General features: G+C 47.2%; 2 protein-coding genes across 3 annotated transcripts in view; both read right to left on the reverse strand.

The window, feature by feature from the left end:
• MIS18BP1 (MIS18 binding protein 1) overlaps positions 1-25,004 on the reverse strand; it is a 641,434-nt gene that overhangs the window by 534,264 nt on the left and 82,166 nt on the right. The window lies entirely within an intron of this gene.
• MDGA2 (MAM domain containing glycosylphosphatidylinositol anchor 2) overlaps positions 1-25,004 on the reverse strand; it is a 402,177-nt gene that overhangs the window by 164,881 nt on the left and 212,292 nt on the right. Inside the window, exons 4-5 of one of the 2 annotated variants that reach the window (XM_077925178.1) lie at positions 15,998-16,206; positions 5,321-5,453 (exon numbers count right to left, since the gene is read on the reverse strand). In XM_077925178.1, the coding sequence (XP_077781304.1) occupies positions 5,321-5,453; positions 15,998-16,206 (342 nt within the window). The remainder of the gene's footprint in view (positions 1-5,320; positions 5,454-15,997; positions 16,207-25,004) is intronic. The other variant, XM_028717480.2, reaches the window with a different exon arrangement.

A 25,004-nucleotide genomic window follows, 5' to 3' on the forward strand; every position in this document is an offset into this window, starting at 1 on the left:
GCTAAGAGCCATCGATAGCCCTCTCCTCCTCCATGAATTTGTCTAATCCTCTTCTAATGCCATCTCGGTTCTTGGCCATGACGGCCTCCTGTGGCAGGGAGTTCCACCGCTTAACTGTGAAAAGTGAAGAACCGCTTTCTTTAATCCGTCCTGAATTTTCCAATGTTCAGCTTCATTGGCTGTCCACGAGTCTCGGCGGTGCTTGAGAGAGAAGGGAATCTTCTTCTGAGAGCATCTGAGGACAAGCAGGATGACTCAGGTGATGTATAGTCAAGCCCCACAGATAAAATCAAGCGGGCGGTGAATTAGGTGGGTTTAAGTGCACCCAATTACACTTCTGTGCAATGCTGTAAACCTCCATTGCGTCTGATGCCTTCCTGATGAACACATGTGGAGCTGAGGCATTGGCTTAATTGTTTGCTTCTGATTAAGGCAGACGACCCGTCGATTAGGAACCCGGCCAGCTGATGGCCAGGTTGCACTGGGAAAACTGGCTTTCAGAAGACGCAAAGAAGCAGGGGAGAAGGAAGGCTCTCCGGCACCTGGTGTGGGGCGTCGAAGGGCAGGCTGAACTGCCCAAAGGGGCGGGGCAAACCACCCGGCAGCACATGCGCAGCACCGCTATGTACAGTGCATGTGCTGTGCTACTACATACAGTGCAGGCATGGCGCCACTACGTATAGCACTGCCGCGCATGTGCCGTACGGATGGCGGTAGGATCCTCTGCTCGTGGCTGCAGTGGGGCAGGGCAAAGCGCATGGTGGCGCATGCGCAACACCGCTACATACCTTCTTGTCACCCCCTCAGAGATGGCACCCGGGTCAGACCACCACCCCAGCCCCTTCCTCCACCACTGCAAAGAAGATGCCCATTGGCCGGATCCTGCAGGCTTTCCTTATATTCTGATTGTTGGGCTAAGGACCTCTAAGTTCTGCCCCCCTCTCTCAATTTCCGATTTTCAAATGCTGGTGGCTAGTGGTTTTCCCCCATAGATAAAGTGTCCAAAAGACAACCCCAGTTTTACGAATTCCATAAAGCATGGAGGAAAGCGATATCAGCAGGAAATGGATGCTGGAATAAAATTAATTCCACCACCATCCCCAGTGAATGGTGTGGATTTTACATTATTCGACCATCAGCTGCTTTCTGGGAGGCAATTGTCATGATCGCTTTGTGATATTAAACGGACACTGAAGACCCAGTTTTTTCAGAGCTGATTCCCCAATACAGGCATAAATCTCTGAGCCTGAGAATGGTGTTGGCTCCAGGCCCACAAACAGAGTCATCTCACCTTTGTCAACAGGCTGAGCAAAGCATCCAGACACTCCTTCCTTACCGAATGTTTTCCCCACCGAAGCTGCATATATTTTCTTGACGATAATGACAAAAGTCTATTCAGTCACACAGCTCAAATGTCTCAGGTGTGGTGAGGATTTAAGGGTGCCTGAATCTGCCAGGTCCAGTTTCTCATTTTTCTGGTCTAAACTTCAGTTCCACATTGCTTTGCAATTTAAAAAGAAGAAGGTCCCCTGAAAATTCATCAGGCTTTTAGTACGAACACATTAGTATGCAAGTTTGCCTAATGCACACAGCCTTGCAAAGCAATTCCCCCTAATACAGTGCATTCTTGTATGTTATTTTCAGTAATATGGGCATTTAGATGCACAATTTACCCCAATATCGGCATTTTTATACACATTACTTGGCTGAAGAACTACAGGGATGTACGCTGAGGAGAAGAGAAAAAAGTCCTTCTTCACATAGCGCATATTTAAAACTATGGAACTTGCTCCCTAGGAGGCAGCGATGGCCGCCAACCTGGAAGGCTTTAAAAGAGGATTGGGGCCATTTTTGAAAATGCTGGGGGGTGAGCAGGTGTCTGCACCCGCTTTTGTTCCTGTTCTGTTCCTTGTTTCTGCCACCTGCTGCACCCCACCTGTTGAAAAATGGTAAGATTAATTTCAATTCTCCTTTCCCCCCACCCTTAGTGATTTCCACTGCGCAAGAGTGAGCATGGATACGCCAGCTTTAATCAGGAGCGCACAATGCACTCATGTGCTTCAGCCACTTCTAAGGGGGAAGCGGAGAGACCCAAATGGAAACTGTGCATGCCCAGAAGACCTCTGAACAAATCATGCAGATCAGGAGCAGATTGTTCAGGCAACAGGGCCATTCCCACCCGATTTGATCACCAGGAACCGGAATGCTCAGGGACAAATTCTAACGGGGAGGAAATTGATTGACAGATCTGGTTTCCCTACAGGAAATCAAGCGAAAGCTCGATTCAGGTTTGGTAGAATGCCAAGAGGCAGGTGAAAGTGCCATCAATTGCCTAGTTCTTTCTTTAAAAAAGAAGACGCTTTCTTTGAGTAACAATTTGCCATTAACATAGGACTCAGCCACCGTCAGTACAGAACATACCATCATAGTTACAAATCTGCAGGTTTTCCAGCAAACCATGAAACAAACAAGCCATATACTGTAAAACAAAACCAGCCATAGAGAACTAAATTGCAGTGTTGCAGTAAGTTGCCCAGGTTACAGGTGAGTTGGAATTAAATTCTTATCTTTTGTGCATTTAGGATAAAGAGAGCACAATAAGTAATTCCCAACTCTCTGTTTCTGTGAGTCTGCCTGCCTGCCTTGGTCTCCATGATGCTATGATTTATGAAGACTCCTGCATCATGGTGTCTGGTCATTGCTGAGACCATATGCGACAGTCTCACCAGTCCCTGGGATGCATCCCTGACCTAAATTTGTGCAACCAGTTTGACTTCCTCCCCCCAGCAGGATTTCTGAGTTTGAGTCCCCACTCACCAAGAAGTGGGGTGTTAAGGGGCTTCTCTGAAGCCCACTCCTCCTAAGAACATCGGAAAAGCCTGATGGATATCAGATCATGGGTAGGTAAACTAAGGCTCGGGTGCCGGATCAGGCCCGATCGTCTTCTCAATCTGGCCCGCAGATGGTCCAGGAATCAGCGTGTTTTTACATGAGTAGAATGTGTGCTTTTATTTAAAATGCATCTCTGGGTTATTTGTGGGGCATAGGAATTTGTTCATTTTTTATTTTCAAAATATAGTCTGGCCCCCCACATGGTCTGAGGGACAGTGGACCGGCCCCACGCTGAAAAGGTTTGCTGACCCCTGGATCAGACCAATGGCCTATCTTGTCCAACATCCTGTTCTCCCAGTGGCTGACCCCTGGTCCCCCAACGCATTCTTGGGACACTCAACTTTCTACATCCCCCCATTCAGAGAACCATCCATTAATTCCTACCCAATTCCTCATTCACAAGAGGACATCTGCTTTGACTGCTAAGCTTACTCGGGAGTCTTTGGTGAGGTACTTTGTCGAAAGCTTCTTCAAAGTGAGAGTATGCAATGTCCAGTGGATCATCTCTATCAATATGCTTATTGAGACTCTCAAAGGACTTTGCTAGGTTTGCGAGGCACAACTTGCCCTCGCAGAAGCCATGCTGACTCTGCCTCAGCAAGGCTTGTTCTTCTATATGCTGCATAATGGAAACCCTTGGCTATTCACTCCCAGGCAGTACAGTGCTACCTCCGGTTGCGGACGGGATCCGTTCCAGAGGTCCGGTTGGATCCCGATGTTTCCGCAACCTGAGGACTGCTTCTGTGCATGCGCGCAGCACGGTAGAGCGCTTCTGCACATGAGCATGTGGCGAAACCCGGAAAAATACTTCTGGGTTTGCTGTGTTTGCATCCTGAAGTTTACCAGAGGGTTACGTAACGCGAGGTACCACTGTACATTGTCCAAGAGTTTCCTTAATATTTAAATCTTAAAATAGCTTTGGAAGTGGATATGGGCTGTAGGGTTAGAAGTAGAAGATGGCGTATTTTAAAATAGTATTATTTGTAAGTGATAAAATGTGAAGATTTTTATGGTTAAAGTAAGCGTGATAAAAACATGGTTAGAAATTATGCTAAAGATGAGGTAAAATGAAAATCAGATAAGGGGGACTTGGGGAAGCCCACCTAACAATGTTTAGAAAAAATAAGGATAAGACAAGAATTTGTTTGTATTGTTTGTTTTTCTGTTTGTGTTGTTTATTTGTGTTATAAAATGAATAAAAAAATTGGGGGGGGGAGTTTCCTTTTCTCCACGCAAAAATAAAGGAAGGAGCCCAGTAAGATCCAAGAAGCCAGATGCAAAGGGGCCCCAATTCACATCCCAGACACAAAGCAAGAGTCTCATTAAGGCTGCTGCTGGCAGCTTCCTTCTTTCAGAGTGCTCCGTGCCTCGGCAACATTGATATTATTCATCCTGGAGTTTGCTGTCCTCCAAAATGTTTTGACATTCCCTGCAAAATCGCATCCCACCAAACATCAGCTCAAAATTATTAGCTCCTCTTTACTTGGAACAAGAAAGGGGTTTGGGGGGGGGCATTGCAGAGGAAAGCAGAGGCATCTATGTTTGGCTGGTGACCCACCAAAAGCCCACCTCTCCCAAGGAAAACGTTTTGCATAAATTAATCCAGGCTGGATTCAGGCAAACAGCCTGAAGGAGGGGGGGGGGCAGATGCACCCATCGGAATATCCTGCATGCAGGATGGAAGTCTCCGTGTGGTCTCAACCCCACTTCCCCGTCACACCTCAGAGACTTTCTGTGCGCTAGAGCATCAAATGGGGCTGACCGGTGGTTGCTGTCCATATGGAATCTGAAGAACCGTTAACAACAGGAGGGAAGAGGATGCAATGAGGATAGAAACCAAAGCATAAAGGTAAATGTACCCCTGACCGTTAGGTCCAGTTGTGGACCACTCTGGGGTTGCATGCTCATCTCACTCTATAGGCCAAGGGAACTGGTGTTTGTCCGCAGACAGCTTCCGGGTCATGTGGCCAGCATGACTAAGCTGCTTCTGGCGAACCAGAGCAGCGCACGGAAAAGCATATTCCCACATTTTAAAAAAATCCAGCCCTCCCTGGATTTGGGAGTCTGTTCGACTTCCAAAACGTTCAGAAACCAAGGCACAGCTTCCGACTGGCTGCAGGAAGTTCCTGTAAGCCAATCGGAAGCCGCGTTAGACGTTTGGGTTCCAAAGAACGTTCGCAAACTGGAACACTCACTTCCTGGTTTGCGGCGTTCGGGAGCCAAAACGTTTGACTCGCAGGGCGTTTGGGAAGCAAGGTACGACTGTAAATCTGTATGGGAGCAACTGTGCACAGTATGGAAACATGATGGGTGGAAATGGGACGGTAGCACTAATCCCTGAGCTCCCCGCCCCCCAAAAGTGAGCAGGTTTGCTGAGAGGTCTCCTACTGACCGACAACAGCAATGAGAACAGGGGATTGAGAAATACCTGTTTTGTTGGAAAGCCGGAAGGACACCATTTTGTCGGAGATGTTGCAGACGTTCCTGACCGAAGCGATGCAGCTGTAGTTGGCATAATCCTGCGGCCGGAGGTTCTTGAGCTTCAGGATCTTGGTTTCACCCTGTTGGCAGCAGGAGAAACAATAGTGAGTGTGCAGGGAGGGGGGGGATCATGACTCCCGTTTGCAAAGAGGTATCCAGGATAAGTTCATCGTTGTGAAAGAGTCTAGATAAGGGCAACCCAAATGTTCAAGGGCGTGAAATGACTCGCCTAGGAGCTTGCAGAGTTTGGGACTCTTTGGCTTGCAGAAAAGGCGAGGAAGAACCAACATGAGTATTAAATGATGCCTGGCATGGAGAAAGTGGATAGAGGAATGTTTTGATTAGAGTCTTCTGGATCAGGCCAATGGCCCATCTAGGAACGGCTAAGGGAGCTGGGCATGTTTAGCCTGGAGAAGAGGAGGTTAAGGGGTGATATGATAGCCATGTTCAAATATATAAAAGGATGTCACATAGAGGAGGGAGAAAGGTTGTTTTCTGCTGCTCCAGAGAAGCGGACACGGAGCAATGGATCCAAACTACAAGAAAGAAGATTCCACCTAAACATTAGGAAGAACTTCCTGACAGTAAGAGCTGTTTGACAGTGGAATTTGCTGCCAAGGAGTGTGGTGGAGTCTCCTTCTTTGGAGGTCTTTAAGCAGAGGCTTGACAACCATATGTCAGGAGTGCTCTGATGGTGTTTCCTGCTTGGCAGGGGGTTGGACTCGATGGCCCTTGTGGTCTCTTCCAACTCTATGATTCTATGAATCTATGATTCTATTATTCTAGTCCAGCTTCCTGCTCTCACAGTGGTCAACCAGATGTCCCCATGAGGAACCAGCAAACAGGATTCGAGCTCAAGAGCACTCTCCCCTCCTGTGGTTTACAGCAACTTGGATTCTTTTTTTTTTTTTAATTAATTTTTTATTACTTTTATATTGATTTTCAAAAACAAAAAAAATTAAACAAAACTTAAACTTTAGCATTCAACCTTTTTTATCTTCTTATTTACCCTGCGCAATTTCGCGCCCGAACTTCTCTCCTTCCCTGCTTCGGTTTTCCCAATTTACATCCATTCCTGCAGATTCTTAATTACATTCTATATACATCACAAGATATATGTTAGCCCTGCTACAGTTTTTAAACTTCTACAGTTATTTTGTATATACACAACAAATTTACTCCACTCCTCCTCAAACTTTGTCATTTTTTGGTCTCAAATTTTATAACTCATTTTTGCCAATTCAGTATACTCGAATAATTTTGTCTGCCACTCCATTAGGGTTGGGAACTCTTGGGATTTCCACTTTTGGGCCACAAGAATCCTTGCGGCAGTCGTGGCATACAAGAATAATTTGCAGTCTTATTTTCTCACTTCATCTCCTATTATCCCTAACAAAAAAGCCTCTGGTTTCTTTGGGAATGTATATTTGATTTTTTTTTTTTCATATCATATCCCAAAACTTTTTCATTTTTTCGCATGTCCACCACATGTGGAAAAATTCTCCATCCTTTAATTTACACTTCCAGCAGGCTCTATCTCGCATTTTATACAACTTGGATTCAGAACGTGATGGCCTGGGACTCGGGCTCAGACTCGGAACCAGAGGAGTCTCAGTCTGCACCGGATCCTTTGCCTCAGGCATCATCTGAACCAAGTCTGGGGCCTGATCCTGAAGAGTCCCAGCCTGTACAGGTTCCCCTGCACCAAACACCAGCTGAGACGAGTCCAGGGCCTGAGCCTGTGCCGGCTCCAGATGCAGGGATGACCTCGTTGCCTCCAGTTGGGCCATCACTCACAGCTGCTCCACTACCGGTTGGGTCAGAGGAGGCTGAGGTGGCCCCTGGGTCTAGTAACCCACCGACGTCTCCCGAGCTGCAGAGACTGAGGTCTGAGAGAAGGAGAGACTTGAGTACTCGCAGGAGGAGTGCTTGCCTTTGGGTGAGACAGGGAGGTGAGTCGCCGGGGGATCAGGACCGGCCATTACCCCGACAAAGATAAAAGGCTGTTGGACCCTGCCCCAGGTTGCGGGAGCAACATTGCTGTATGCTAGATCCTGCCTGAGATCCTGTACCTGTCCTTGCCTGGTTTCCTGCCTCATGTCCTGCCGTCAGACTGGCTCCTAGAAGAACCTTCAAAATTGGGACCAGACCTGGACCACGTTTCTCAGGTTACCCCAGGGCCAGCACACAGAAGCGTATGGCGGCAAGGCATTGCCATCCTGGCTTGTAACCATTGACAGTCTTCTCCTTCTCCATGAATTTGTCTAATCCTCTTTGGAAGACATCCAAGTTGTTGGCCAACTTCTCTGTCCTGAACCTTCCAACTTTCAGTTTTATTGGATGCCTATGAGTTCCAGTTTTACCAGGGGGGGGGCAGATAAAAAGTAAGCACTTCTTCATGCAGAAAATGAAGAACGGTGGAACTCCCTCTCACAGGAGGCAAAGATGACCATCAACTGAAGGAATGGGGTTCCAAAATCTAAAATCTGACTGTGCAGGCAGTCTGAAACGGGCCCCAAAATCCTCATTTTTCCTTCTCCAAGGGTGCATTAGCTAAAAACCATTAACTTGAACACTTGAGCAAATGCATAACAAGGACACAGCTGTATAAACAAAGCTCTCTCCTTTATCAGTCTGTGAAGCCTAATGAATGGCCTTGCCAGTTCCAAAGTGGAGCAGGGATGACACATCTGGGTCTTATCTTACATCCTGACCCCACTGATGCACAGACCTTGTCAGCCCCCCGGGAACGGCGCCAGGAGTACTCTTAGAGTTGGTGACCTTCTTACCCCAAGAAAAGGAATACAGGAACAGGAACACCCTTTTATGGTCAAGAGTACCGGAACAGGAACATCTCTTTATGGTCATGGATGTCAACCTGCGTGTATAAGCTGACGTGGCTGGATTCCTGGGGAAGGGGGGGAGAGGGTGCCTGGAGGATATATATACTGCATGGAATCTCTCATTTCTTTGGACTTGCTGTGAACTGACCACGCAAGTGCCTTCTGCTATCCGGAGAGCAGAATAAACTCTTTCTCTGAATCAGCCTCAGTGTCATTTGACTTCCTCCCTCCCGCCCAGGAGCAACGCAGACCCCACCAGTCGGTAAAGTCTAAAAAGGCTACACAACCTCTTGTGGCTTTCAAAGAGGATTAGACAAATTCGTGGAGGAGAGAGCTATAGGTGGCTCCTAGCCAGGATGACTATGTCCGGTTGGGGGCAGAAATGCTTCGGAGTCCTGGTTGCTGGAGGCCACAGGTGCAGAGAGCGCTTTCGTTGCCCTCAGGTCCTGCTCATTGGCTTCCAAAAGATGGACCACTGGCCTGATCCAACTGAGGTTCTTCTTATGTTCTTTGTAGGACGAATATGTGTTGTGGAATAAAAGAAGGGAAAGTCACAAACACCACCCATGATCATTTTATTGATTCCCACCCCCTTCTCTCCTTTGATAATTTTCAAATACAATTTCTTTCCTCATTAACTGACAGAGAACAGTTTTACAGGGAATCACTGGAGTTGTTATTTCATACAGCAATATTGTGAGCTGGCCAATGTTTGGCTTGGAACGTAACTACTAGATTTTGTACTTCTTGGAATACCATAGCAAAAATAGGAGAAAGAAACAAGTTGAAAGTCTCTTAGGAATTGCTAAGATAAAATATGCCCAGAAATGCATATATATTTTTGGAGAAAACCTGTTCCAAAATCCATATGACGTTGTAAAGTTTCATGCAGATTTTCAGGGACGGATTCAGTAACAAGATGGGAGCAGAGTTATGAGACTGAAAACAGACCACTTACCCCACCTCAACCAATAAAGTATTTTGCATATTAAGTTTATGAAGATATCGAGCAGAGGGGGCAAAACACTCCCCACCCCCCAAAACAGGTTCTACCTCCCAATCGGAGTGGGATCCATGCCATGAAAATTTCAAACATTTGTCAAAATAATTTTTCTCAGCCAATTTGTGTAATTAGACTTATTATGCCTAATGACTTAATTAGCGTAAACACAGCAAATGTAATCTCATAATTGGGCTCTGCAATTAGAATATGTAATGATGATGAAAATTGCTTTGGGGGGGTGAGGTCCCCCCTCCTGCCTGCAAACATCATGTCTGACCACCCCTCCTCGTAAGGAGAAGTTACGTTCAGTTCAAACCCAATTCATTTGTTTAAGGCATACGCCTCTTCTAAGTGCATCTATGATTCAAATTGCATATAGCGCATGATACCAATGTTTTGCAACTGGTGGTGGAGTACGCCTTTGGAAACAATTTCACCTAGATTGAAAACCCTGAACTTATTCTTCAAAAATTTAATCATTGCAGACAACCAGTGATATGAGGAATAAAGATCCACATGGAGTTAGTTGGAAGTCGATTTCTTGGAAGGTGGTAGACTCTCCTTCCCTCCCTGGAGGTTTTTAAGCAGAGATTGAATGGTCATTCGTCAGGCCATCAGTCTTTAGCTGTGATTCTTCGTATTGTAGGCGATTGGACTAGATGATCCTTGGGGTCCCTTCTAACTCTACAGTTCTCTGATTCTATGAAGTCGAGCCTGGGAAATGCTGTCTTTGGGTACCTTCCAACTTTACAGTGCTAGGATTCTATTTTTTTAAAAAAAATTATATTTATTGAAGTTTTAACAATAGACTCAACAATAACAATTACAATAACAACAAAAACCACTACACACTACACAGATACAGAAAAGAAAAAATACGAAACAAGAAAGAAAGATAAACAATCAAACGCATAAAAGAGGGGGGGGAGAGAAAAACAGCACATAAAATTATACTTTCCAAAATGCCCTTTCATTAACTTGTTCCTTTACAGTGCTATGATTCTAGGACAAGTGTGCCAGTGTGGTGTAGTGGTTAAGAGCGGTAGTCTCGTAATCTGGGGAACCGGGTTCGCGTCTCCGCTCCTCCACATGCAGCGGCTGGGTGACCTTGGGCCAGTCACACTTCTCTGAAGTCTCTCAGCCCCACTCACCTCACAGAGTGTTTGTTGTGGGGGAGGAAGGGAAAGGAGAAGGTGAGCCGCTTTGAGACTCCTGAAGGGGAGTGATGAAGCGGGATATCAAAGCCAAACTCCTCTTCTTCTTCTTCTTCTTCTTCTTCTTCTTCTTCTTCTTCTTCTTCTTCTTGGAAAAGGGCAAGGGAAGTAATGGTACTCCTCTATTCCATGATGTGCTCTTTGGGGAGCTGGCTTCAGGTAGCAGGGCCGTTGGCAGACCCAAATGTCTGCAGACATTCCCACATGGGAATCCCTTGCAGACGACTGCAGTGCCTGGAGGCAGACAGTCAGGTTGACCTCTGGGAGGAACAAAGAGAAGAAACACCCTGGTATGCCTGTATCAGCACAACTGGACGCCTTCCTCTGCCCCAGCTGCAACAAAACATGTCTCTCCCATATCGGTCTCTACAGCCACAGCAGGCGCTGCAACCTTCCAACAGTTTCGCTTCACCCTCAGCGGTGCACTCCTCCATTGTCTCATGAGACAGATGGATGCCAACTAATTCCATCTTCATATTTTAATGCCTGAGTGATTGCTTTCAATGCTGGTGAACCACTTAGTATCCTATTTTGGAATTAAGTGATTGATAATGCTAATAATAGGATGCGGGTGGCGCTGTGGTCTAAACCACAAGGCTTAGGGCTTGCTGATCAGAAGGTCAGCGGTTCGAATCCCCGCGACGGGGTGAGCTCCCGTTGCTCGGTCCCAGCTCCTGCCCACCTAGCAGTTCGAAAGCACGTCAAAGTGCAAGTAGATAAATAGGTGCCGCTCCGGTAGGAAGGTAAACAACCTTTCTGTGTGCTGCTCTGGTTTCACCAGAAGCGGCTTAGTCATGCTGGCCACATGATCCGGAAAAACTTTCTGTGGACAAATGCCGGCTCCCTCGGCCTGTAAAGTGAGATGAACGCCGCAACCCCAGAGTTGTTTGCAACTGGACTAAACAGTCAGGGTTTCCTTTACCTTTAATGCTAATAATAATTATAATAAATAACAACAATAATAATACATAAGTAAAAGGTAAAGGTAAAGGACCCCTGGATGGTTAAGTTCAGTCAAAGGCGACTATGGGGTTGCAGCGCTCATCTCGCTTTCAGGCCGAGGGAGCCGGCATTTGTCCACAGACAGTTTTCCGGGTCATGTGGCCAGCAGGACTAAACCGCTTCTGGCGCAACGGGACACCGTGATGGAAACCAGAGTGCACGGAAAAGCCTTTTACCTTCCCGCCACAGCGGTATCTATTTATCTACTTGCACTGGTGTGCTTTTGAGCTGCTAGGTTGGCAGGAGATGGGACCGAGCAACAGGAGCTCACCCCATCGCAGGGATTTGAACCTCCGACCTTCTGATCGGCAAGCCCAAGAGGCTCAGTGGTTTAGACCACAGCGCCATCTGCGTTAATTAATACATAAGTATATTAATTCTTAATACAGAATACGTTAAAACATAAGTATCAGCACTGCTGATAGGGCTGGCAGCATTCCAGTTCATTCCAGCAGGATCTAGGACCCTTGCAAAGGGTGAACCGATAGGTCTACTCTCTCTAGTCCAATATCGCCCACATTGGCTTGCAGCAGCCCTGGAAAGTCAGCATCCAAGCAGCCTTTCCCCCGATCCTCTTTAAAAAGAACAACGATAACTGGAGCCTTGCATGTTGTACATGGAAATCATGCATTAAGCTTCAGATCACCCCCACCCCGGCAGATTTGTGGGGAGCATTGGCGATTCTTAAACTTTTAATTACATTTTGTCCTTTTTATAAACATCTTCCCAATCTCACCCTCACCCAGGGACAGATACACTAATTCAAGCTGACCTCTGATAAATATAGAAAAGGTTAGCGATAAGCCTTCAGTTATCAAGGAGGCAACTTGATTTGTTCATTAAATTCAAAGCAGAGAACGAATCCCAGGCAGGAGCCTAAAAAGCTCAGCGCTATTCCAAAATGGAATCTAATTTAATGTGACATATCATATAACCCGGTAAGAACTTATCTAATAAAGGAGATAATAATAAACATTTCCGTATCGCGGCATTATTAGGTGAGGAATCCCAGCTCGCAAGGAGCCCTTCACTTTTAATTAAATGCTCAAAAGAGCAGCCACTCAGCCTGTTTGTGTCCGTCCCTCCAATAATAATTAATAAATTAATAAATTGCGAATCACCCACACGGCATGAAGATGAAATCCAGTGGCTGAGATCGCTTTTGACAGGGCAATCTCCCCACTGGATTACGGGGCCTTGTCAATTTCTTGGAGGGGGGTGGAGAACGCTTCTTATCAACGCACCTTGACATTTGGGCAGCTAATGCTTTGACGTTATGGATTACTGCCTGGCATTTATGTCTCAACGTTTTCCTCCAAGGAGGCGAACGCAGTTCTTCCAGTCTCATTTAATGACACAACAACCCAGCGAGGTGGGTTAGGCTGAGAAAGGCAGTGAGTGATCCCTAAGGGAAGTTTCTTAATGTTTAATGCTGTGTTGAGTTTTTAATATTCGGTTGGAAGCTGCCCAGAGTGGCTGGGGAAACCCAGCCAGATGGGCAGGATATAAATAACAATATAGTATTATTATTATTATTATTATTATTATTATTATTATTATTATTATTATGTCCCACCCAAGTGGGGATTTGAACCCTCGTCCCTCCCAGTTCCTAGTTCGACACTCTAACCACTGTAACACACCATAATTACAAGAAGGAAATGACTCTTTCCACACCTAAATTAAGGTGTTGAAAGGAAGGAGTGGACTTTTGTGCGAAAATACCTTGCGCTCAATTCGTTCCTCGTACAGAAAACTTCCACTCAGATTTTGATTTCTATTCCCTCCCCCCCCCATTTCTTAAATATGCATACTGCCCCTTCTCAGGGCGGTTCACAGCATAAAAATGCAAAATGAAAACACACAAAATCCATGCTAAAAACGAGAACAACAAGAATAAACTCTTAACCCCGCCTCCCACAAGTAAACTTATTTTAAATTAACGTATTTTAAATAAACATATTGAAAAGGACATAGAATGTTGAAGAGGAAGGTTTTCGAAAGGCGCCTAAAGATGTCTAATGAAGGCGCCAGTCAAGCCTCTCTGGGGAGAGCCTCACACAAAGGGGGAGCCACCACAGAAAAGGCTCGTTCTCAAAGGGACATCTGAGAAAAGGAGTATATAAACAACATAAACAAAAAATTGTCAACAGCAGAAGATTATCCACAATTCAGTTCCAGCAAGGAGCCTCTCCTGAGCAGGGGCCCTATCCTGCAGAGCACTGCAGGTGATCCCATCCTGGGCAGAAGGCTGCAACTTCCTAAAATGTCCCTAAGGAAGGGAGTCCAATCCCACGGTGTTGAACCTGGCCCAATCCCTCCTCCTTCTTGAGGTCCCATCGCTGCCTCATCCTCAGCGAGGCTTTGCCAGCGATTCTGAGCAATATAAAGCTGTCAGGTGCAATAAAGGATGAAAGTGATGGGCCTTTCCGAGCCATTAGTTGAGAATTATCTATGAAAGTTGAAAGTTGTTCTGCGCCGGGTTGCTGATTGTACACTCAGCATCTCATTTGTTGCCTCTCGTCGGTTCTCGCGCCTCGATCCCAGGAGCTGCGGCTCCGCCAAGTGGGGAAAGGTCTGGAGCCGAACGCGATGCTCACATTGGGAAGGCAGCTCATCCGCCGGAGGATCTGGCCCAAGAGAGAATCATGGAATCGAAGAATTGTAAGGGGTCCCCAAGGGGCATCTAGTCCAATTGGCTCCAATGCAGGAATCACAGGTGCAGACGTTGCATCTGCAGCTGTCGCCAGATGATAGAAAGATAGAATCAAAGAAGCATAGAACTGTAGAGTTGGAAGGGGCCCCCAAGGTGTCAGGAGCTCGTCCTACACTTGAGTAGGACACTAGTAGAGACACATGCCCGAATGGTCGATTGTTCAGAAGCTTCAAAAGCTTTCTTCTGCCCAAACATTACAACGACCGATGCCAACAGACACCGGCACACTTAGGGATCCGCAGAGTTTGCACATCATGCACGTAACAGACCTCAGCAACTCTGCATTTTGGCTAATCTACTTTATTTACATATAAACACACAGAGAGCACTGCAACATGGCTCCCTTTCAGACAGCAAGAAGAAAGAACAAAGGACAATAGTCCCACCTCACGGAAAACAGTAACACAAACATCCTGTCTCCGTCACTTCCCACTCTGTAGAGTCAAAACACTGTCATGTGATAGACAACAATCCCATGACTGCAATCATGGAGCAGGAATTCTAACACAAGGGCCATCAAGTCCAACCCCGTGCACTGCAGAAATCAGAGCTCAAGCATCCCTGGCAGATAGTCATCCAAACTCTGTTTAAAAGCCTCCAATGAAAGAAAGTTGGCTGAGAGGAAGTAGGGTGTCTATGTAAATTAAAGACTCTTCTGGTAACGAGCCGAGAACAAAACTAATTTATCTCTCAGGTAAGTCTGGGCATTGCTCCTAGGGAGACGGTTTGAAAAGGCAGTAAGAGCCATGTCCTCTTCATATAAAGAGCAGAATAATAAAATCATATGGCTGGGACACCAAGGGTGATCTAGCACAACCTCCAGATAATCCCTGACAGATGGCCATCCATCCTCTTGTTAGAATTCCTGATCTATGATTGTAGTCATGGGATTGTTGTCTTTCACATGATGGTGTATGTTTTGACACCACAGAGTGGGAAGTGATGGAGACGGGATGTTTGTGTCCCTGTGTTCCGTGAAGTGGGACTATTGTCCTTTGTTCTTTTTCTCTTTGCTGCCTGATGCTAGAGAGAGAGGGAGCCATGTTGCAGTGCTCCGTGTGTGTTTATATGTAAAGAAAGTAGATTAGCCAAAATGCTGAATTGCTGAGGTCTGTCACGCAAGCTGCAAAGACTCTGTAGATCCCTGGATTTGCAGCTTTCTCAGCATTCACATGTACATAGAGAGCAATAAGTGTCCCCAGAATCATTGAAAAAAATCTGGTAACCTTATCTTATGTGTCCTCTCCTTTACGTATGCAACTTCCTCATCCCTTCCTCCTCAGGCTTGCTTTCCAGACTCCTGATCATATGGACCTTGGGTGGTGGTTTCCTGAGCTCTGTTTCAGATCATGTTCTGGAGTGAAACTGATTCTCTGCATTGAACCGTGCATGTTGAGACTAGGCTGCACCTCAAACCCCAGTCTTTTGCGTACATTTTTGGGTGAAAGGCTTTTACAACTCTTGTCCCTGAGGGCACCCCATGGAGCATGACAGGGTGTTACAGAGGGAAAGAGAAGAGGTGACACTCCCCCACCCAATTTTGTCAGAATTGTGCAGCCCCCAAGCACTTTCACAGTATAGGATGCACCACTCAGACCCCCAAAGCTTGTCCACCCTGGCCCTAGAGGATAGACCCGGGAGCAGGGCCTCCCTGGCAGATCTTACCTGGCCAGGTGTTCTCTAGGGCAGGGTTCGGCAAGGTTTAAACATACTGGCCACCAGTGCAGCTATTTTGTCACCGGTCTGCCTTGCTTTCGCTTCACCCACATGCCCATTTGAAAGGCGTTTCTGCCAAAATTGAAATGACATTGATAAGAGTAGTAAGTAAGAAAAAATATGACTGTACCTTGATTCCTACCTGGGTAAAGAAGGGCTCGTAAATTTCAACCCCTTTGTCGGATCCTTGGAGGAGCACCTCCTGCCCTCGCCGCCAGCTGTACCGGACAGGTGGGTTGGAATTGGCCACACACCTGAGGAACACCGTCCTCTCATAGTAAAACTGTTCCTTGGCTTCCCCTATGCTCTGGTGGACGGTCACAATTGGGTCGTCCAGATCTGGAAAGGGAAGGAGGAGGAAGCAGGAGGTTAGCAGAGGCATAGAGCTCCCTTTTTTCAACAACAACAACAATTTATTAATTATACCCCACCCATCTGACTGGGTTTCCCCAGCCACTCTGGGCGGCTTCCAACAAGAGATTAAAAATGCATTGAGACATCAGTCATTAAAAGCTTCCCTAAACCGGGCTGACCTAAAACCAGTCTTCTAAAAGTCAGAGAGTTGTCTATTTCCTTGACATCTGATGGGAGGGTGTTCCACAGGAAGGGTGCCACCACCGAGAAGGACCTCTGCCTGGTTCCCTGTAACCTCACAGGGAGGGAACTGCCAGAAGGCCCTCAGAGCTGGCCCTCAGTGTCTGGGCTGAACGATGGGGGTGGAGACGCTCCTTCAGATATACTGGGCCGAGGCCGTTTAGGGCTTTCAAGGTCAACACCAACACTTTGAATTGTGCTCGGAAACGTACTGGGAGCCAATGTAGGTCTTTCAGGACTGGTGTTATGTGGTCTCGGCAGCCGCTCCCAGTCTCCAGTCTAGCTGCCGGATTCTGGATTAGTTGCAGTTTCCGGGTCACCTTCAAAGGTAGCCCCATGTAGAGTGCATTGCAGTAGTCCAAGCGAGAGATAACCAGAGCATGCACCACTCTGGCGAGACAGTCCGCGGGCAGGTAGGGTCTCATCCTGTGCACCAGATGGCGCTGGTAAACAGCTGCCCTGGGCGCAGAATTGACCTGTGCCTCCATGGACAGCTGTGAGTCCAAAATGACTCCCAAGATGACAGTGAGTCCAAAATGACTTCTAAACAGGGTTATAACATGTGTCCTCTATAGATGATTCAGGTTGCATCTTAAGGTGAATCTACCACATTAAGCCTTTCAAACAATGGGGGAAACACAACACAACCGTCTTTCAAATTTTGCACTTTTGCAATGCAGTTCTTGAACCAAGCAATGCTACCGAAATGCATTTATCCGAGGAAATAAAAATGAATGTGATTGTGAAAGCAACATATGAAAATGTGTTATATGAGGGATAATTGCCTGCAAAAAGATATGTACAAAACTGTGTACAAAACCATGTGTGTATTAGGATAAATTTTCCCCCAAATGCTGATAAATTTCTGTGTTGATTCCTGCAGACGTCTGGAGAACTGAATTTAAAATTGGGCGGGGGGGGGGGGGGAATGAGAAACCGAGAAATCTGAACCTGGTAGAACCTTATTTTTCATTTATTTATTAATTTTGTTTACCATGCTTCATCTGAAGTTCTGAGGACAGTTAACAACAGAAAAATGCAAAAGGAGAATTGTTGTTGTTGTTGTTGTTGTTTAGTCGTTTAGTCGTGTCCGCTTCTTCGTGACCCCCTGGACCAGAGCACACCAGGCACTCCTGTCTTCCACTGCCTCCCGCAGTTTGGTCAAACTCATGCTGGTAGCTTCGAGAACACTATCCAACCATCTCGTCCTCTGTCGTCCCCTTCTCCTTGTGCCCTCCATCTTTCCCAACATCAGGGTCTTTTCCAGGGAGTCTTCTCTTCTCATGAGGTGGCCAAAGTACTGGAGCCTCAGCTTCAGGATCTGTCCTTCCAGTGAGCACTCAGGGCTGATTTCCTTAAGAATGGAGAGGTTGGATCATCTTGCAGTCCATGGGACTCTCAAGAGTCTCCTCCAGCACCATAATTCAAAAGCATCAATTCTTCGGCGATCAGCCTTCTTTATGGTCCAGCTCTCACTTCTATACATCACTACTGGGAAAACCATGGCTTTTACTATACGGACCTTTGTTGGCAAGGAGAATACAAAATACATAACAAATTGTAGTTTGAAGAAACTCCTGAGAATTCCGTTGGAGAATCGCTTGCAGGATTTCAGCTCCGGGGCTTCCTTGGGCAAGGAAATGTCTGCTCAGCAAACGCAAAGCTGTGTCTCTCTGCCCGGTCACCGAGGGGCAAGACTTACTCCTAAGTAATCATATATAGGATCGAGCTGCAAACCTGAGCAGAGTGATGCCCAGGGCAATGAGTTTCATAACCTTTTCCTGCCTCACGGCCTTCGGATTCTGTACCTTTTGCCGGGAGTGTAATCTAAAGCCTGCTTCCAGCAAATGTCCCTACAGAGGGTTGTAACTCTCTCCCGGCTGCAGCAATTAAGATCCAATTCGGGGACCGAAAATATAGTTCAGCTGCCTCATTAATTTCCATGCTACCTTTCGGAGTTGAGTTTCCTTTGGCCTCTCTGCAGACAGGCCAGCCTTCTTATTGCAATGCCACTTTCAATATCCATTCAAGGTAGATACCCAAATCGTATCGCCGTCGAAAGAAGATTTGGCGAAATATTATTATGCCCCCCCCCTTGTGTTTAATTCAGCATAGGAGGCGGGATTGGACCCAGGGCTAGATTTGGGTTTGATGAGGCCCTAAGGTCCTGAAGGTAACGGGGCCCTTGATATGTCCAGCTGTCCTTTTTCAACAACAAATTGTCACTGTTTTGTGTGTGGAATATATGCTATATGGTCATTGATGGACCTCATAGGTGTCTAAAGCAATTTGCACATAACAAAATTATGTATTTTATCAAAGTTATTGTTGAATTACATCCAGTTTTCCCTCCTTTAAACTGTTTTGGGGGCCTTGCAAGAGAGTGGGACCCTAAGATTTTCTTGTTTAAAGGTAAAGGTACCCCTGAACCGTCAGGTCCAGTCGTGGACGACTCTGGGGTTGCGGCGCTCATCTCGCTCTATAGGCCAAGGGAGCTGGTGTTTGTCTGCAGACAGTTTTTCCAGGTCACGTGGCCAGCATGACTAAGCCGCTTCTGGCGAAACCAGAGCAATGCACAGAAACACCATTTACCTTCCCGCCGGAGTGGTACCTATTTATCTACTTGCACTTGACATGCTTTCAAACTACTAGGTGGGCAGGAGCATACAGCTTATACGTAAATCCTGCACTGGTCGGACCACTGTTGGGAATTGGGGATCTTATTTAAAAAATGGCTGCCTCTTGTGTGTACTTGACACACTAAGGACATGAGGACATGAAAAGAGAGCGCTGGATCAGGCCAATGACCTCTCTAGTCCAGCATCTTGTTCTCACAGCAACCAGCCAGATGCAGATGGGAAATCCACAAGCAGAATTCAAGAGCAACTCTCCCCTCCTGTGGTTTCCATCAACTGGGATTCACAAGCAAGACAATGGATGCGCAGCCCAGCTGTTGTGGCTGGTAGCCAGCGCAGTCTTTAGCATATGTGCCGCCGGGGTGCAAAGATCCGCCCAGCGCCCCCAAATTTAGTTTAGCCCCCCAATTAACTGAGAATGACAAGCGCTGTTGTTGACTCGTCTGACAAGTGCCGCCGTTGTGAATGACAAGCGCCACGACTGGCTCGGCGCGTCTTTGATAAACGAGTGCACAAAGTCGAAAGTCCTTTAGTGAAACAGCAGGTATACATTTCGGTAACACCTGGGTATATATGTATTTTGTTTTTCTAGCTTGATCAAAATTATTTATTATTTCATAACAGATAGTTAAGAGCTTAGGCGGCTTCAGCACCTGGCGCCCCCCAGAATTCGGCGCCCGCGTGCCCTGCAACCCTTGCACCCCTGGGTAAAGACGGCCCTGCTGGTAGCCACTGGTAGTCATCTCCTCTGTGAATTTATCCTCTTATAAAGCCATCTAAATTGGTGGCCATCACTTCCTCCTGTGGCAGGGAGTTCCACAGTTTAACTCCGAAGAAGAACTTCATTTTAGCTCTCCTGAACCTTCCAACATTCGGCACTCCTTGGATGCCCATGAGTTTGCGTGGGGAGGAAAACATTTCTCTACGTGCTTTCATAGAATCACAGAATGGTAGAGTTGGAAGGGACCCCGAGATTCATCTAGTCCAGCCCCCTTGCAAGGCAGGAATCTCAGCATCCGGGACAGGTGGCCATCCACCCTCTGCTTAAAAACCTCCAAGGAAGGTTTGTAAACTTTATTTTAGTTTAAAACTGGGGCAATTCTCCCTCGTTTCAAAGTGGGGAATCCTTCTTCCACGGTAACTAGTTCTGAACTTGGAGCATCCTTGCAGTGAGGGATCATTAGCGGAAGCTGAAGGACAAGAAGTGATTGGCAGGTGTTTGGGGTTTGGTTTTTTTTTGCTTTTAATGAGCCTTTGCCTCGCCTCATATAACCAATGGCAGGCCAGCCCCGGGGGACTTTAAATCAGGAAGGCCTGCTACAATGGGTATCTTTGCAATGTTCATTTAATTAAAGTGTGGTTAATTTTTTAACAGAGCTACATCCATTATTAGTCACGCATGTTAGCAGTAAGATTTTTCTTTCTGGAAACACATCCCTGAGACCTATTTTTCCCCTCCCACAAAGGCTGGTGGCACTGCAATTAGCTCAATAAAACATATTAATTAGTTCTTTTCCAAATGGAGACAAAATGCAAATGAGCTCTCCAGCCCATTAATTTGTAACTAAAAAAAAAAAAAAAATCTACTGTGAGCTTGTTCTGGTGCAGTTTGCTTCTGCTGGACTTCAAGCAAGCTGAATCTCTAGTCCGACATAGGCTCCATCTGTTGTTGTTGTTGTTGTTTAGTCGTTTAGTCGTGTCCGACTCTTCGTGACCCCATGGACCAGAGCACGCCAGGCACTCCTGTCTTCCACCGCCTCCCGCAGTTTGGTCAGGCTCATGTTTGTAGCTTCGAGAACACTATCCAACCATCTCATCCTCTGTCGTCCCCTTCTCCTTGTGCCCTCCATCTTTCCCAACATCAGGGTCTTTTCCAGGGAGTCTTCTCTTCTCATGAGGTGGCCAAAGTATTGGAGCCTCAACTTCACGATCTGTCCTTCCAGTGAGCACTCAGGTCTGATTTCCTTAAGAATGGATGCGTTTGATCTTCTTGCAGTCCATGGGACTCTCAAGAGTCTCCTCCAGCACCATAATTCAAAAGCATCAATTCTTCGGCGATCAGCCTTCTTTATGGTCCAGCTCTCACTTCCATACATCACTACTGGGAAAACCATGGCTTTAACTATACGGACCTTTGTTGGTAAGGTGATGTCTCTACTTTTTAAGATGTTGTCTAGATTTGCCATCGCCTTTCTCCCAAGGAGCAGGCGTCTTTTAATTTCGTGACTGCTGTCACCATCTGCAGTGATCATGGAGCCCAAGAAAATAAAATCTCTCACTGCCTCCATTTCTTCCCCTTCTATTTGCCAGGAGGTAATGGGACCAGTGGCCATGATCTTCGTGAATCTCTAGTCCGACATAGGCTCCATCTGTAGCTTTGTGCAATTGGTGATCTGAAATATCAACCCCCCATTTCTAAATCAGAGATGATAAAAAAGATAATAATGGATTCTCATTAAAAACAGTCAGTAGCTTAAACAAAAAAAATTCCTTCCAGTAGCACCTTAAAGACCAACTAAGTTAGTTCTTGGTATGAGCTTTCGTGTGCATGCACACTTCTTCAGAAGTGTGTATCTGAAGAAGTGTGCATGCACACAAAAGCTCATACCAAGAACTAACTTAGTTTTTTTTGTTTTGACTATGGCAGACCAACACGGCTACCTATCTGTAACTAGTCAGTAGCTTGTAATTCTCATTTCTTTACAGGTGATGTGTTCATTTTTTAAATAAAAAAAAATCTGTTATACTTTCCTCATGTTAGCTCAGCATTGTGCAGAGCTATATCATAGAATTGCCGAGTTAGAAGGGACCCAGAGGGTCATCCAGACCAACCCTTTGCCATCAGTTTGGGTGTTCAGAGAGAGCGTGTTCTCCCTGAAAAGAGAGCACGTGTTGCGGACAGGTCCACTGAGTCACCCCTCTGTTGCCAGGCAGGGTCGTTAAACTGACCCCCTGACAATTGATTGGTGGGGCTGGGTTGCTGGGGGAAATTATTTGTTGCAATTTGGTGGGAGGGATCGAAGCTTTTAAATTCAGGACATGCAGCTTGCGTGAACCGGATCACCTGCCCACCCTCCCTGAATTTGGGGGGGGGGGGGGTTCTGTGCTTGACCTTGCTATGCCTGTCATGGGGTCGCCTGCTTTGGGGGCAGGGGCCTGGTAGGAATTTTGTCCATCTGGCTGATTGGCTGGTGCCATTTGGTTTTTGCCTACTGCGTAGCAATTCGTCACAATCTGTAAGGTTGTGGTTAGGCATTGGTTATCAATTGGTTGGAGGAGGGGTAAGGATAGGCTGGGCCTGCCCCTCCAATGCTGCTGCGGAAGGGAATTCCGTTAAAGGAATCCAAGGGCTTGCCATGATTTCGTCCGAATCCCTAGATGGGACCAGGGCCGGCAAGCCCTGGGGAGAATGGGGGTGAGCGGTGAGGGCCTGTGACTCAGCTCCTTCGCTCCCCAATATTGCTTTCCCTTAACTGGCTTCTGAGAGAGTTTGGGGTCAGTTCTGTCCCCAGGCCGGGGGGGGGGGGACAGATAGTCTTAACCAATGCCTAAACAACCACTCACTAATATGTATTTTAATAAAGTTGTGGCCAAAATTATGCCAAAAACCTTAAACAAGGTTGTGAGTGATTTGAGGGGTGGCTTGGGGACCTCGACACGCAATCAGGAAATGCTTGAATTGTGCAACGTCCTACTTCAGATCTCCTGGGGCAGGTGCTCATTGCAGGAGCAGAATGGAAAGAGACCAGCAGATTCTTTCAGTTTCTCCCTTTTCTGGTCATAAATTCAGTTCTTCATATTTCCAGGTAAGTATGCATTATTATTTTTTAATCCCCTTAAAAATGCACCAGCATTAGAGTGTGAATGCACATTTTTTTGCTAAGCATTTCCCCAATTTAAGGCATTTTTGTACATTTGCTTCACCGACACCTGCATTTATTTTTTATTTTTTGCAGACATTGCACTGACAGTTCAGGGAAGTGAACGTTGCGAAGGATGCACCTAGGCTGGCAAGCCGTTGCAAGAAGAGGGCTAGTTGCTGGAGAAATGCTAAACCAGGCATTCCCCTTCAGAGACTGGGCTCGGTTTGCAATCAGCAGCTCCTGCTACCTCCCTCACTGCAAGGGAGCACAAATCTCAGGCGTGGCTCTCCCCAGGATGGGGGTGGGGGAACATATAAGCTAATAATATTGGCATTTCAGGAAAATGCCTCTCTGTGCTTGGGGGGTGAACAAGGGAGAAAGAGAGAGAGAGAGAGAGAGAGAGAGAGAGAGAGACTCTCATCTCTGTATTACAACCCTTTATTTGTTATGGTGGTAATTGGTTCTCTGAGGAGCAGGAGGCTGGGAGCCAGAGATGTTGCGGATCGTTGTGAATCAAGATGCCAGCAGCTGCTCTCCTTTCCTGCCTCTGCTCTCCTTCCAACATCATGCAGGACCCTCAGTCTGAAGAGCTGGGAAGGAAGAGAGTTCCCTTGTAGTCCCAGATCTAGACTCTAAAGGTAAAGGTAAAGGTACCCCTGCCCGTACGGGCCAGTCTTGACAGACTCTAGGGTTGTGCGCCCATCTCACTTAAGAGGCCGGGGGCCAGCGCTGTCCGGAGACACTTCCGGGTCACGTGGCCAGCGTGACAAGCTGCATCTGGCGAGCCAGCGCAGCACACGGAAACACCGTTTACCTTCACGCCAGTAAGCGGTCACTATTTATCTACTTGCACCCGGGGGTGCTTTCGAACTGCTAGGTTGGCAGGCACTGGGACAGAACGACGGGAGCGCACCCCGCCGCGGGGATTCGAACCGCCGACCTTTCGATCGGCAAGTCCTAGGCACTGAGGCTTTTACCCACAGCGCCACCCGCGTCCCTCATCTAGACTGCACTGTGCTTAAAAACTTGAAAGGTAAAGGGACCCCTGACCATTAGGTCCAGTAGTGACCAACTCTGGGGTTGCGGCGCTCATCTTGCTTATTGGCAGAGGGAGCCTGCGTACAGCTTCTGGGTCATGTGGCCAGCATGACTAAGCCGCTTCTGGCGAACCAGAGCAGCGCACGGAAATGCCGTTTACCTTCCTGCTGGAGTGGTACCTATTTATCTACTTGCACTTTGACGTGCTTTTGAACTGCTAGGAGGGCAGGAGCAGGGACCGAGCAACAGCGCTCACCCCGTCATGGGGATTCGAACCGCCAACCTTCTGTTCGGCAAGCCCTATGCTCTGTGGTTTAGACCAGAGAACCCAGTTCACCAGATTACGAGTCCACCACTCTTAACCACTACACCACGCTGTCTCTTTGGAAGACGAGGTGGCAGCGGCTATTTACCTTTCCATGGCTCGCACCGTGTAGCTAACGAAAAGCTTCCCCAGGAGAGTGCAGAACTGTTTAGGTGTGCAGCCACCCAGACGCTCGCCGCTTCCTCTGGCAGGGAGCACCGCTGCCACAGACACCGGCGAGCATTGCTCCCGAGGCGCCTCCGTGCCCCTGCCGCCACAACTGCCCTTCCTGAGGTCAGTCGCTGGCAGTTCCATGCTGGAAATCCGAACTGTGGCTCCTTTTCCCTCTTCCCCACCCCGGAAGAAAAGATTGCTGCGCACGATGGACAGAGAAGGGGCTTGTCTCAAGCAGCTGCCTGCCTCACTTTTGACCTCCAAGCCTGGCTGAGTTGCAAAAACCATCGCGCGCGCTATGCGGGTTGCCTGGATTCCCAGAACGCCCGCGGGCTGGCTCTGGAAGGCAATTGGGCCTGATCCGGCCCGCGGACCTTAGTTTGCCAACCCATGGTGTAGGGGGGGTTGCAGGGGAGGTTACAAAGTTGTTAGAGGCGCAAAATTTCAACACTTGGTGCTGCCTCAACAACTTCTGGTGCTGCATCCCATTATTATTAGAAATATGAATTTAGAGAACTGTTATACAGG

Source organism: Podarcis muralis, chromosome 1 (assembly GCF_964188315.1).
Source record: "Podarcis muralis chromosome 1, rPodMur119.hap1.1, whole genome shotgun sequence".
In the NCBI taxonomy this organism is placed as follows: Eukaryota; Metazoa; Chordata; class Lepidosauria; order Squamata; family Lacertidae; genus Podarcis; species Podarcis muralis.